Consider the following 14,699-nt stretch of genomic DNA (forward strand, 5'->3'; position numbering starts at 1 on the left):
GGAGAGGAAACAGAGAAGGGCTCCTTAAAGATGAGGGGGGATGTGCAAGTGAGAAATGCGTTCACTTAAGTTACATGTGGACATGACAGCAGCCAGATGGTCTACACCACAAGTGTCTTCTCACCACACCAAGGCCCCTTACCCAAACCCAACTCCTAGGATCCAGAACAGCACTTCTCTGTGGGCCTCAACTCCCGGTCTCCACCTGAGCTCTGGCTGTTCTCCTTCTGGGCTCTTAATCCTACATTTCATTTTCTAAAATACAATTTGGCTTTTCACTTTTGTTTGTCTGATGTAGAAATGACCTGATTAGTTCTATCCTACTCTGCACTGACAGAGCAACACAAATATGACAAAATATCAAAAACTGAAATTGGGTCTGGCATGCTAGCCTGGCGGCAGAAGTCCTCACCTAGCACATGCCCTGATCCCATATGGACGCCGGTTCTAATCCTGGCAGATCCGTTTTCCATGCAGCTCCCTGGTTGTGGCCTGGGAAAGCAGTGGAGAATGGCCCAAAGCCTTGGCACCCTGCACAGGCATGGGAAACCTGGGAGAGACTCCTGGCTCCTGGCTTTGGATCCATGCAGCTCCAGCCATTGCAGCTACTTGTGGAGTGAATTAATGGACGAAAATGTTCCTTTCTGTCTCTCTTCTCTGTGTGACTTCCCAATAAAAATAAATAAATCTTTTAAAAACAACTGGTAAACCCTTTCCACTTTTATTATTATCATTTTAACCTTTACTTAGTTCTTAACAGATTCATATTTATACATATGTGTGTCTATACATATGAGTGCATGGAATTAGATCCCTATTTTTCACCATACACAAGCATCAACTCAGGTTGGATCAAAAATGTCAATTTAAAATCTGAGACTGAGAAATTGCAGGAAGAAAGCATTGAGGAGGGGCCAGCACAGTGGTGTAGTGTACTCATCCTCAGCCTCTCCTGTGTGGGCACCAGTGTGTGTCCTGGGCTGCTCTGCTTGTGATCCAGCCCCCTGCTGTGGCCCCGGAAAGCAGCAGAGGATGGTCTGAGAAGACGCAGTGTGCTTCCAATCTTGCTAAACTTGCTGAGATTACTTGTAGTCTGTCCTCGAAAATGTTCCATGTGCTGGTGAGAAGAGCAAGTAGAAGAATCTGCCATCAGTGCCTGTGGGGCCCATTGGCTCCATAGTGTGTGCACTGCAGTGGGTCATTACTGATTTTCTGGAGGATCTGTCCTTGGTGAGCGATGTTGAGGACATCCACTGTGATTGCGTTGGAGTCCATCTCTCCTCAGATCTAATAACAATTGTTATATATCCTTGGGTGGTCTTGTTTTGGTTAACGTATTTATGACTGTAATGTCTTCTTGTTGAATTGAATATATATCAAAAATATGTAATGCCCTTTACCTCTTTTACATTTTTTGTTTGAAGTGTGTGTTGTTTGTATTAGGCAGCTACTTCTGCTCATGTTTGGTTCTCTTCTGCCTGATGTATCTTTGTTTAAAAATGTTTGTGGTAAGATTTATTTATTTTATTGGAAAGGCAGATGTAGAGAGAGGAGGAGGGACAGAGAGGAAGATCTTGTGTCTGCTTATTCACTGTCCAAGTGACCACAACGGCCTGTGCTGCACTGATCCGAAGCCAGGAGCCAGGAACTTCTTTCTGGATCTCCCACGCGGGTGCAGGGTCCCAAGGATTTGGGCCGTCCTTCACTGCTTTCCCAGGCCACAAGCAGGGAGCTGGATGGGAAGTGGAGCTGCCGGGATCAGAACTGGTGCTAAAATGTGATCCTGGTGTGTTCAAAGGGATGACCTTAAGGGTTAAGCTATCACACTGGGCCCTGTCTGATGTATCTTTCTCCAACCCATCACTTTCAGTCTGTATCTCTGTGAAGTGAGTTTCTTGTGGCCAACACATAAAGGGATCTTAGGCTTAACCCTGGGCTAATCTACGTCTCTTGGTTGGTAAATTGGATCCGTTTATATTCAATGGTAATATCTCTAGATAAGAACTCGGGGTAATCATTAGGTTGATTGATGATTGTACTTGTTTTTTATTGAGTTTAATGGTATCCTGTGTTTTAGTATTTACTTCAGAATGTCTTATACATTTGGTCTGTTGGGGATGAAGCCTCTGCTATTCTTATAATTCATTTTCCCTGTATTTTTAAAACAGATTTATTTATTTCTATTGCGAAGTCAAATATACAGGAGAAAGAGAGACAGAGAGGAAGATCTTCTTTCTATCTGATGATTCACTCCCCAAGTGGCTGCCAAGGCCAGTGCTGTGCTGATCAAAAGCCAGGAGCCAGGAGCTTCCTCCAGGTCTCCCATAGGGCCACAGGATCCCAAGGCTTTGGGCCGTCCTTGACTGCTTTCCCGGACCATAAGCAGGGAGCTGGATGGGAAGTAGGTCTGCCGGAATTGGAACCAGCTCCTATATGGAATCTCGGTTCAAGGTGAAGACTTTAGCTGTTAGGCAACTGCGTCAGGCGCTCAGTTTCCTTGTTTGATCTGTATTCTCTTATATCTCACTGGGTTTTCCTTAGAAACATGATTTTGGATTCTACATCTGCCAGCTCATAGATTCCCTCAGGTCAGGATCTATTCCAGAGGATGGTGGGGTTCCCAGAGTGTATATATTTGGTCCACAGAGAGCTCATTGTCTGTCTCCCTGGTGATTGTGGCAGCTGGGTCCTTGCTCATGGTGTTGAGAGGGACAAGGCTGGCTGTCCCCTTGTCCTGCTGGCAAGCCTGGCCGACTCCCTGGGCTTATGGGCCTGTGTGATGTGGATGGTCCCTTCCTCAGGTCCTGCGAGGAGAGTCCAAGGGGTGCTGTGGCTTCTGACCCAACAGCCCTGCTCTGGGACTAGGGAATGTGAACTGAGCCCTGCTCCTGTCCTACAGGATGACTGCAAAGTAGATGGGAGCCTGTCGTCTGCAGAGTTGAGTCCAGGGTGTTGGGGTGCAGGAAGGTCCTGTTGCTTGTAACCACCTGCGGGGGGCCAGGGAGAGCCTGACCTGCACTAGCTTGTGCACTTGTGGGAAGGGGACAGGAAGCCTCTGAGAGAGGCCCATGGAGAGCAGGGAAAGGGAAGCAGACTCATATTAGTCAACAGAATGAACCTGCAGCTCCATGCAATATTCCTGTGACAGCAGATTCCTTCCAGAGCAGCATTTTCTCGGGCCGTCCTGGAAGCTGCAGAAGTCTTGGGTGTGCAGCTGATCAGCCACTCTTCCTCCTTGTGCTACGAAGAGGGGACGGCTTCTTGCACTGCTCAGTCATGGTGCTTCGGGAAGTCTTCAAGCTGGTTCTTTGCGTTCTGCTCTCTCTTCCCCTTGCGGCACATGCAGGTAAGTATTTGACCGGAGGGAATTTTCCCCTTGGTTGTGTGTGCAACCCTGTCTTCAGCACTCTCTGGGTCCAGCTCAGTAGCTTTGCAAGCCAGGGGAGCCAGAAAGGAGAAGAAGGGAGCTCTCTTCAGAGTGTCTGGGAGTGAAAGCAGCAAGGACCACAGGTCTTGTTCCAAGGTCAGGGTGGCACCAGAGCAGCCTAGGTCCTGGGGCAGAGCATGCAGCTGGAGCAGTGGTCAGAGCAGGTGGGTGAGAGATGGTTAGCAGGGAGAGGGAGAGGAGAGAGATTAGAGGGAGAGGAGAGATGGAGGGGGAGGTGAAGGGAGAGGATCCAGAGCGGGGAGAGAGAGAAGGTGGGAGAAAGAGAGGAAGGGAAGTGGGAGGGGAAGAGGAGAGAAAGTTGCGAAGAAGGGCCCTGAGCTGGTAATAGGGAAGGGATAAGGAGGGGAGGAAGGGGGAGGGCAGGTAGAGGGAGAAAGGCAGGGGAGAGGGAAAGCAGGTGAGTGAGGGAAGAGGAGGGAGGGAGAGAGGAGTGAGAGGGAGACTGAGAGGAGGGAGAGTTATAAGGAGATGGAGACAAGGGCAAGGAGACAGACAGAGCAAGAACAAGATGAGAGAAGCCCGGGGAGGGCAGGGAAAGGGAGAAAGGCAGGGGAGAGGGAAAGCAGGGGCAGTGAGGGAAGAAGAGGGAGAGAGAGAGGCCAACAGTGGCCAGGGTAGGACCTGGCCCAAGCCAAGAACCTGGAGTATTGTAGGGTCTTCCACATGGTTGGCCACCTGCTGCCTCCCAGCAAGCTAGAATGAGTAGCAGAGCCTGGTCTCAACCCAGGCACTCTGATGTGGGATACGGGCAGCCCAGGCCAAGGCTTGAGCACTGCCTCAGACACCCACTTTTCTGCAGACTTTTCTTTTTGCCATGTAGCTCCCCCAGCAGATGGACTTATGTTCTCTGGGAAAGGCCACCGGAAGCAATGCACTTGCTGTGGGCTGTGGGTCGTTTGGAAATCAGCCCAGCTTTTGTGATTAGTGATGCCTGGCTCAGAGGGTTGGCCAAAATCTGGTAACGGGACAGAGATTCCAACATTCTTGTTTGAGTGCTTGCATCAGCCTCCTGACCACCTGTGCTTCCTCTTTGTGGACCTTGTCATTATTCAGATCAGGCACTATCCAGGTTGTCTGCACATCTGGCTGGCCTGTAGGATCCCCGTGCTCTGATTTTCACAGGCTCAGATCTTTGTGTACAGGGCCTGGCAGACATGGTGCCTTTCCCAGCAATGCAATCATGATGTCTTTCCAGTTCTGCACCTGTACTTAGCATCCCTTGTATTGAGATTTTTCACTCCATTATCACTTTGGGGTCATCCTCCACAGTGCCCAACCCCAGGCTTGAGCAGGAGCTGGGACTGTGCCTCTATGATGGAGGTGCCCCATTTTGCTGGTGAACAGGCTTCCTCCACACCTTCCGGAGGGACAGAGAGCACTGGACCTTTTCCTGAATTGTCATTTTATCTCCACCCTGGGATGTTTTGTGTTCCCGCCCTATGCAATGTGCTAAGGAAGTTGTGAGTTTTGTAGTGCATGTTGTGCGGGCTCATCAGCCCTGTTGCCTGTTGTGCTGTCCCAACCCTGTCCCATGGTGATCAGCACCCTCAAGGAAGCCGCCATGCACTGTCCCATCACCCTGCAATCCATGTGAGCAGATTTTCTGCCATCCATGCCTGGCACTGCCATAGTAGGCTCATGCACGGGTTGGTGGGCAGAGTGGAGGTGAGGCAATTAGGGGGAGTAAGATCCTTCAGAGGCAGAAGGAGATGCAGCGGTGAGCCCAGGGAAGTGCTCTCAAGGTCCCCTGCCCTAGAGAAGGATGTTTCTGCTGGCACAGAGCCTGTGCCTGGGTGACACTCACCTGTGTTATTCTTTCACAGACACTCACAGTCTGAGCTACATCTTCAGCATCACTGCTCAGCCCAAGCCTCAACAGCCATGGTGTGAAATTCAAGGGCAAATGGATCAGATGGTGTTTCTCTCCTTTCGCTGTGGTGGTGAGGTGAACCCTGTGGGACCCCTCGGATGGAAGCTCAACAGCACAAAGACCTGGGAGGATCAGATTGAAACGCTGAATTATGTGACTGAGGAGCTTCGGAACAAGCTGCTGGACCTTCAGTCCAGAGATCTTCCCAACCAGCGGTAAGTGTGAAAAGGCACCCTGAGGACAGCAGAGCCTATGGACATAGGGCCTTTTTCATGTGTAGATCAAAGCAACTTTTTTTTTTTAAAGATTTATTTATTTATTGGAAAGTCAGATCTACAGAGTGGAGGAAAGACAGAGAGGAAGATCTTCCGTCCGATGATTCACTCCTCAAGTGAGCGCACCGGCCGATGCTATGCCGATCTGAAGCCAGGATCCAGGGACTTCTTCTGGGTATCCCACACGGGTGCACGGTCCCAAGTCTTTGGGCCATCCTCGACTGATTTCCCAGGCCACAAGCAGGGAACTGGATGGGAAGTGGAGCTGCTGGGATTAGAACTGGCGCCCATATGGTATCCCGAGGTGTTCAAGGTGAGGACCTTAGCCACTGTGCCATGCCTCCGGGTCCCAAAACAACATTTTTGCTAGCCAAGGATAATGGCAGGGTACCTAGCACAGAGCATGCCAGGAAATACCAGAGGGACAGAAGCAGTGGATAGCAGGTGGGACGAAGTATTTGTCAAGACTGATGTTGGCCCATCTCTTCCCAATGGGGACAGATGTCCCCACCCTGCAGGCCAGATGCGCTGTGAAAAGGAAGGCAGTGGGAAAACACACGGATCCTGGAATGTTGGCTTCAGTGAAAAGAAAAACCTGCTCTTCAGCTCAGACAACAGTACGTGGGCAGAGCTTCATCCTAGAGCCACAGTGCTGAAGACAGTGTTGAATAAAGTCTCTAAAGGAGACTGTCAGAATTGGCTTTTGGGCTTCTTGCAATCCAGGATGGAGATGCTGGTGACCACAGGTAACTATGACGAAGTCTAGGGAGGGAGAGGTATTCCTTAGCGATGGGATGTGTGTGCTGTGAGTGTGGTCATGTGTGTATGCTGTATGAGTGTGTTCTGCCTGTATGTGTAGGAAAGTGCAGATACTGTGAGTGTGTATCTGTGAGTGTTTTTGTGTGTGTGAATGTGGCATGTGCATGCGTGTGTGTGTACATGAGGGTGTAGGCCTGTGTTCATGTGTATGTCAGTCCCTCCCGCTGCCTTTCCTGCCCGCCCCATACTGTGGCTGCACTTTGTTTCCCGACATTCTGCAACACGCTTCCCTTTCCCCCATCTCAGCTGCTGTTTCTCTGGGATCCTTCAGATTCCCACAACATCAGCTCCTGTGGCCCCTCCCCACCACCATCCCCAGGCTCTGCTCCTCTTGGCCACAGCAGGAAGGACTGATCAGCCCAGCTTCCCTTTCTGGCACATGTTTCCTTGAGGACAGGACCCATCGGCCTCCCTCCCACTCTCGGCCCAGCACATAAGAAAGTGTGGCAGCTGTGTGCAGGGGAGGCAACTCCTGGGGCTTGGAATCTAGATCAGGGGTCTCCAGTTTTCTGCTTCCATTTCAGCACCATCAACCATGACTCCAAAAGCAGTCCAGTCCAAGAACATGGCCATGACCATCAGTGGCAGCACCTGGGTCCTTTTCTTCCCTCTCCTTGTCTGCTGCATCCTAACTGGTATGTAAAGGGATCTCTTCTTCGTTGTACGTCCTCAGGGCAGCACTGGGATGGAAGCAAAGAGGGTGATGGAAAAGGCACATCACTGAGTGTACCTCTATTTCCTGGACTACACCCTGTTTCCTGGACTACACCTGTTCATTCTAGAAATGAGACAAGGAAAATCAGACCGCATGTCACTCGTCTGCTGCATCAACTCATGTAAGCTCAGCCTCTGAGTCAGTTCTGAATAATGCTCACAGTCACAAGCTGGCCAGATGAAAGACTTCACTGTGGTCTTGGATGGATGGAGGCCTGAGGCTACCTCAGATCACGGGAAGGGGGGTATCTCACAGAGGGATTGGGGAACATGCTGTGTGCTTGACCAGTGTTCTGTACTGTTCCTGTGCCTGAGTGGGGAGGTAGGATGTGGGCACTCTGGTGTCACACACTGCAAGGACTCAACTGGTTCACCCTGCCTGGCACGCACAAGGGCTGAGAATGCGAATACTCTTAGCTAATCCAACATCTGTTCCTGTGCTGACTATACCCAAAGGTGCTCCAGCACACCCAGCTCCAGTGTCACTCTGCATTCTTGCTTCATGTGTAAGGGTTAGCCAACCAGCACATACACTGTACCCACATGGAAGCCTTTCCCACCCACCAAGCCCCAGAAGCACAGTTTCAGAAAGTAAAGTCTTCAAATCAAAAGTTCCAAAGCTCCAGGGGAGGTAGCAACAAGAGATTTGCCCCAGATATGCCAAAGCAAACTTAGAAAGGTATGAGCAAGGAGGAGAACATGTCTCCCCAGAAGGAACACAATAATGCATTAATGCTGAGCTCTGAGGAAGGGCTGATGGACAAAAGGTCTGGGAAAAACCTCAAAGGAGTGATTGTTTGGCAACTCAATATAGAGAAAATTTTTCATAAAATTAGGAAGTCATATTGATATAAATTTCAACAAAAATGCAGACATGGGTGGGTCTCAGGATGGGGCGTCTCATGCCTGGATCCCGGACGGCCGCCATGGGCACATGGTGAGCCGTCCTCCCCGGGCGGCCAGTGCGCCATTGGTGCCAGGCTCCGCCTGCTGGCCGCCCGGCTGGGGAGCTCTGGGGATTTGGTTCTTTGAGTTGCTGCTTAATTAGCTCCAGGTTGAACCCATTGTGCTTCTTGGACCTGAAACAGGCAGTAACTCTTCCTTAGCAAAACTTGTAATCACTAATAATGCTGAGCACCAAATACCAGTCATGCAGAAGCTATGGCTTGGGGCTTGCCCTGCACAAGTAGCTCCAACAGTTGGCCAATGTGTCAACTGGTAATGGAACAGAGTAGATTAGGCACGACTGAGCAAACCTTAGCCCACAAGTAAAACTAGAAACCAGGAGGGAGCAGAGGTCATGCCGAGCTAGGCTCTTGTACCTGCTGGTCTGTGGGAGCCTGGGACGCGAAGCCACAGTGTCTAAGGCAGAGTTCGGGACAGGGGAGGGGCTGTGCCAAGCTGAGTCAGAGCATCCATTGGCAGGCATGTGATCTATGCCTGGGAACGGACCCAGTTGGGGAGCAAAGGGGACAACCCTAGCTGGGCTGAGGTTCCCACCAAGAGGCGCGTGGCCTGGAAGGGGGCTGCGTTCTGATCTGGAAACAGTTGTAGTCTCCCTTGGCACAAGTGTGGACTGGGATTGGATGCACCGAACTGGGCCAGACCCCGACTCCCCCTGGTGTTCTGGAGGACCAGGGCAGATGTGGGATGGACTAGGCAGGGTCTCAAACCCCTACTGAGCCATGTGTGAGCCATACGTGGGTATGGACAAACCATGGCTGGGCTGGAACATCCAACAGCAAGAACCAGATTGGGTTGAAGGCCAGTCAGGAAAAGCCACAGTTCCTGCTATGACAGGAGGTGGACTGAGTAGGGTTGGCTCATGGACCCACTGGTAAGCGTGAAACGTGGCATTGGGAGAGGTTCTGATGGAGGAGCCTGGGCAACTCCTCTGGCAGGACACAGACCCAGCAGGTAAACGCAAGAAACATGATAGGAAACAGCCCAGAAAAGGCCATGGAAACCTACCCACTGGCATACACTTGGCAGACGTGGGGGCAAGACCAGGCTGAATCTGTCCACATCATCCACTGGCAAATCCAGGCACCAGTGTGGGTCGACCCAGGGTCGGTCGCAACAAAGACTAGTGCACATTATGGAATGCCGAGGTGAGGTTGCCTGTACCAGAAGGGACCGCAGTGCCCAACCAGCCTGAGAACAAGAAAGGAAGTGGGCAGAGCTGGCAGGGGAATAAGGGAGGGTTCCTTTGCTGGACAGCTACTTCCGCAGGAGAGCATGGGCTGGGATGGGGGCAGACCAGACTAGGCAGAGCTACCACACCTGTGCGCCTCATGTGGACTAGATCAGGGAAAAGCCAGGCTGGGCGGATTATTCCTACTGGTGCAAACAAAATTAAAGTGGGCGAGGTTTGTTTGGGCAGCATCAACTGGAATCTGGGAGTGGGAGAGGCCTGGGAGGGAAATAGTGGGCTCATCCCTCTTGGGTTACCACTTCCACGGGAGGACATAAAACTAAGACAGCGGCTGGGGTGGAATGGGATGTGGGACAGACTGGATTACTGCTACACTTACTGGCAAACCAGGGTAGGGGGTGGGCCTGGTGGGGGTTATTGTGGGTCGCTCCAACCTAGGCTACAGCTCCCGCTGGTTTATGTGAGGGCCGAGTATGTGCTGGGCAGAACCAGACTGGACTGCAACACCCATTGGTTCCAGTGGAAGTCGGGAGTGAAAACAGAACCAACCCAGGAATTGCAACCACCAGCTGATTGGAGCGATGGACGGTGCCAGGCCCTGTACTTGTTAGCACATACAAGAAGTTTCTTTGGAGATCTTCCTAATCTAAATGCTGGACTCAGAACCATAACAAAGAAAAGAGAGAAGACAGAACAGGTCAACCAACCATCTAAGCTATGATGGACTATGTCAATCAGTGGATTTTTCAAAGACCTCATAGTGCTTGGAGCGGCAAGATTGACAGCGATTCATAACTGTTGCAATATCAAAACCACTTGAGCAAGAACCTCAGAGCATGCCCTACACCCGGGACTTGGGGAGGGTGGGAAATTGGGTGGGCCTTCTCCCTTAATACCCCCCTTTTAAACATGAAGGTAGCAATATGGAAAACATATTAGTATTATCCACTTTCCTGTAGCCCTTGAACCTTCTTACCCTAATTAACTATGTAAAGAATGTCAAAATAAAATTTATTAATAAAAAAAAAAGATATGTATACCAAATTCTATCATGTTTTTGGTTCTTAGCATCAAAAAAAAAATAATAACCTTGTAAAGATCCAGAAAAAAAAAATGCAGACATACAAAAGGAGTCAAAACAGAAATATTAGAAATGAAGTATTAAGTTAAATAAAAATATAGATAAAAGCACTAAACATACTTAGTGAGGCAGAACATCTAAAAGTCCTGATCTTAAAGCTGAGTCTCTTGAAATGTCTCACCAGATGATGCAAAATTAGAAAGATCAAAAATACTGTTTGGGATCTGTAGGACACCAACAATGACCAAAGAGAAGGTTCTTGGAGGTATCTGAAGAGAACTCAGGAAACAAATGGCCACAATGAGTGGGGCTGGGCCAGGCCAACATACTGTCTCTGTTGTTCATGTTTCTTATATTTCTGTGTTATTTGCAGGCATATGTGGATACACATGTTGGTTTTCTCCCCTGGGTGCTTTGGTGTTTGTAATATGCCTGCGTGGGTTAGTGGAGTGTCTGCTCCTTCTAGGGTATCCAGAGTCGTGTTCTGCATGGACCAGGGATTTCCCACCTGTGCTGGGGGTGGGGCAGGAGTCCATTGCTGGGGTCCGTGCAGTAGGTGTGGATGACACGAAGGTGTGAAGAGAACAGCTCCCCTCTTTGGCAGGGCCCGGGGAGCTTCCAGCTGTGTGCAGGGCCCAGCGTAAGTCTCTCTGACCACCTTGACGCTGTTTTACTCCTGTTTGCATGGACAGTCAAGCACCCCACTAAGAATTCTGTAATCTATTGAGGCATTGTTGTTTGCTCCTGTGAGGTGGTTTTTGCATCCGATGAGAGCTTGAGAGTTAATGTCACTGATAATGTCTTGGTGAGTGGGCCTTGTACAATTTACACACAGGAGCACAATTAAGCCCATGCCATTTCTGAACACCTTATTGTGTGCTAAGCATTGCATCAGAATCTGGCCCAGACATGTAGCACACCTTCTGGGAAAGGGCCCAAAAATATCCTAAATATTAATGCAAGTGATGGGAGTGAGAGCTGAAACTGCTATGGCAATAAATATAGTTATTGTTATCTCAAAGGCTAGCCTGTCTTTGCAATTTTTTGGAGCATAGAAAATGTAACTGTTTTAGCTGCTTTTATACCTTTTAGCTAGAGGAATTAAGGATGCTTTTATTAGAGAAAATGCTTTTCATTATTATTTTATTGTTTATGGGGTTGTAGAGCCTATAGTTGTATGGGGATTTAACATTTGAAACTTCTGTCTTGGATTTTACGTATTTTCCCATGTAACCTATTTTCCCATTAAATAGTGGGTAAATTGTAGAAATAGAAATGTGTTAGGAATGTACTATTGATCAGCAGGTAATCGCATGTGCCTTGGAGCCCTGGCTGTTGCTCCATGGCTACTGTTGAAGAATGAATAATGGCTTGCTTTGAAGAATATGAGTACAGTATTTTGCAGAATTGTCTCTAGGCGCACCTGCTTAGCCCTGAAGTGCAGACGGAATGACCAAATGTCTGTACATGTCTCCTTAGTCTTGAAATAAAAATAAAACAATTGCTTGCTTATGTAGAAGCTTGTGAGGTGTCTGAGTAAATAAAAAGGCCAACTTTTTTTCTTGAGCTGTTGTGAGAGCGCATGAAATGACAGTGTCCGTGTCTTTCTTTATCGCCAACTCCACGCTCCCTTCCTGAGCTCTCAACTCAACTGGAGCTGGACTCCGGCAGTCCATAGTGACGCCAGCTTGGGGATGGCATCTCCTACTGCCTGTAGAGGGCTGGGTGTGACTGCATCCTCTGGCGTGACCACAGCCTCACTGTCCCTCTTCCAAGATGCACAAGCTGCATAGTGTCTGCCTACAGTGGTTGCAGTCTACCCACACAGGCACAAGAAACCCACAGAATGCCTGAGCATGTTCTGTGATGGCTGACTTCAAGAACTGTGGGTCTTTCCTCTCTCTTCGTCTTCCTTCCACTACCTCTCCCTTCTTCCATTTTTCCCCTTCCTCTCTTCCGCAGTGATGTGTAAAAAACTAGGTGGTGCTTGGGGCCAGCTATTCCTGTTTCTCACTCCCAAAATGACCACAACATTCAGGTATCCAGGACTGCCTCAAACTGAAGGCAGGAAATAGGAGATCCTTCCATATCTCCCACATGGATGTCAGGAAATACAGTAGTTGAGCCATCATTTGCTGTCATCCTGGACTGTGCATTAGCAGAGAGCTGGAATGGAGAGGGCAGCCGGATTGTAATCCACACTCCAATATGGACAGTAACGTCCCAAAGGTGACCTCACCTGCTGTGCCACAAGCCAGCCCTGTGTTAGCCCATTTAGCATCTGGAGTTCTTGGGGGGCTGGACCGGCTGAGTTCTGCGCCAGGCTCAGTCTGGGTCTAACTGGGTTCAAGACCTGGACACTGGGGTGCTCCTCACCTGCTTTCCTGATGACCCAAGCACTTGCTCAGAAAGACATGGGCAGAAAACAAAGGTAGACAGAGGGACACAAAACCCCTCTTGTGGTTGTGTTAAAGAAGACAAAAATCAGCTTGTGCGTGTGAAAGTGACCTCAGGAGAGCAGAGCATCCAGGGCAGGGAATGTCACACCTGGGAAACAGCCTGGGATTTTGCACTACAAAGTCCTGGCCACACCTGGTCACTGACAGGTAGTTCCAGCCTTCCTCTCAAGGAAATCACCCCAGGAGAATTCTCTTTGGTGCTGGGTGGGCTACCCACCCTGACAACATACAGAGGAATTTCACACTCAAAAACCCCCTGTCCAGGGGAGCCAGGGGGAAAAGGTTGAGAGGAGCAGCAGCAGGAAGAACTGGACCCTGCGTCCCGCCCTATTAGTCCTTTCTGAATGTGAACTGGGCGCTCAGCTCTGGTGAGATGCCTGCCTGGTCTGACTAGGATGTTCTCCTGTGGTGGAAAGACTATACCATTGTTATAACATAGGGGAACACAATGCTGAGGAGAAGAGATGAGGAGAATGGAAGGGGAAATCCATAGGCAGAAAGAACTACCCAGTCATGGGGCCCTGTGTGATAGCGTAGTGCTTAAAGTCCTTGCCTTGCACGCACGGAGATCCCATAAGGGCGACGGTTCTAATCCCGGCAGCTCCACTTCCCATCCAGCTCCCTGCTTGTAGCCTGGGAAAGCAGTAGCCTGGGACATCTTTGAAGATGGCCCAAAGCCTTGGGACCCTGCACCTGCATGGGAGACCTGGAAGAGCTCCTGGCTCCTGGCTTCAGATTGGCTCAGTTCCAGCCGTTGCGCTCACTTGGGGAGTGAACCATCGGATGGAAGATCTTCCTCTCTGTCTCTCTTCCTCTTTGTATATCTGGCTTTCTAATAAAAATAAATAAATCTTTTTTAAAAAAGAAACTAGCCAGTCATGAAAAAACAAAATAAATAAATAAATAGAATGAAAAGATCAAAATGGGAAAAGGAAAAGAAGGAAAGAAATGGAGGTGACCACATTTTTCCTCTCTTGAGGACCTGTGATAACAGAGCCTGCACTGACTTTTATGCTCTCTGCCCGTGCCAGCCACAAAGGCACAGTTCTGGAGGCCACTCGATTCCCCACAGGCCTCTATAGTAGCTGCAGCATGCAGGCAGTCCATCCCCTCCTGCTGGCAGTGCTGCTGCTGCCAACCTGGTTCTGTGGAACTCTGCTCGGTGAGAGCCTAAGGGCTGCTGCACAGGGCCTGGGAGAGGCCTGGGGAGGATGGAGACTCCCTCCCAGGGCTCTGCTTCTCTGCAGTTGGTTCTTGCTGCGAGGGCTGGCAGGGGAGTGGGAAAAGGGACAGAGGTAGGATGGGTGGGAGGAAGTCACTGAGACCACAGCCCTCCTTGTCCCACCTGCTCTACCCTCATCCTTGGGAAGTGGCTGTCGGAGCCAGGCAGACCCAGGTGTGGTCAGGCACAGAGGAGCCTGATCCTGTGTGGTGTGACTACAGACACCCCCAGACCCTGCTCTTGTGTCACCCACTCCAGCGTCCCCATAGCTCCCTGTGCCCCAACTCCAGCTTGCTGCCAGCAATCACCCCGCCTAACTGGAGGACTCTCCAGCCACATCACACCCCCGTCGCTGTGATTTGCTGAACAGTAGCTCCATGTGGCCTCCCATAGTTGCTCAAGACCAGGAATGCCAGGGCCCACCTTACTGTCACATCCAGAGGAACCCTACCCTTTCTTCCACCACGTAGTATGTATCCCCGCCTGGGACATGACTGTAAGCTCGGTCCCAGGAACAGGAAAGAGGACAGTCAGTCTGTCTAAGGGAAGAGCAATAGCAGACTATCACTCTTCTGGATGAGTGTGCTTGGCGGCCCATGTAGGAGTTGTAAGGCAGGGAGTTCCTGTGTCTGATGTCAGGAGCCAAGACCCGTCAC

General features: G+C 50.1%; 1 protein-coding gene across 1 annotated transcript in view; it reads left to right on the forward strand.

Moving 5' to 3' along the window:
* The window catches only part of LOC121146277, a 78,605-nt gene extending 72,246 nt beyond the window's left edge, over positions 1-6,359 (forward strand). The window contains exons 10-12 of the mRNA XM_040965668.1: positions 3,149-3,346; positions 5,272-5,533; positions 6,317-6,359. Coding sequence (XP_040821602.1) covers positions 3,149-3,346; positions 5,272-5,533; positions 6,317-6,359 — 503 coding nt within the window. The remainder of the gene's footprint in view (positions 1-3,148; positions 3,347-5,271; positions 5,534-6,316) is intronic.
* The last annotated feature ends 8,340 nt before the right edge of the window (positions 6,360-14,699 follow it).

Source organism: Ochotona curzoniae, unplaced genomic scaffold (genome assembly GCF_017591425.1).
Source record: "Ochotona curzoniae isolate NIBS_2020 unplaced genomic scaffold, NIBS_Ocur_1.0 scaffold_3890, whole genome shotgun sequence".
NCBI classification, from domain to species: Eukaryota; Metazoa; Chordata; class Mammalia; order Lagomorpha; family Ochotonidae; genus Ochotona; species Ochotona curzoniae.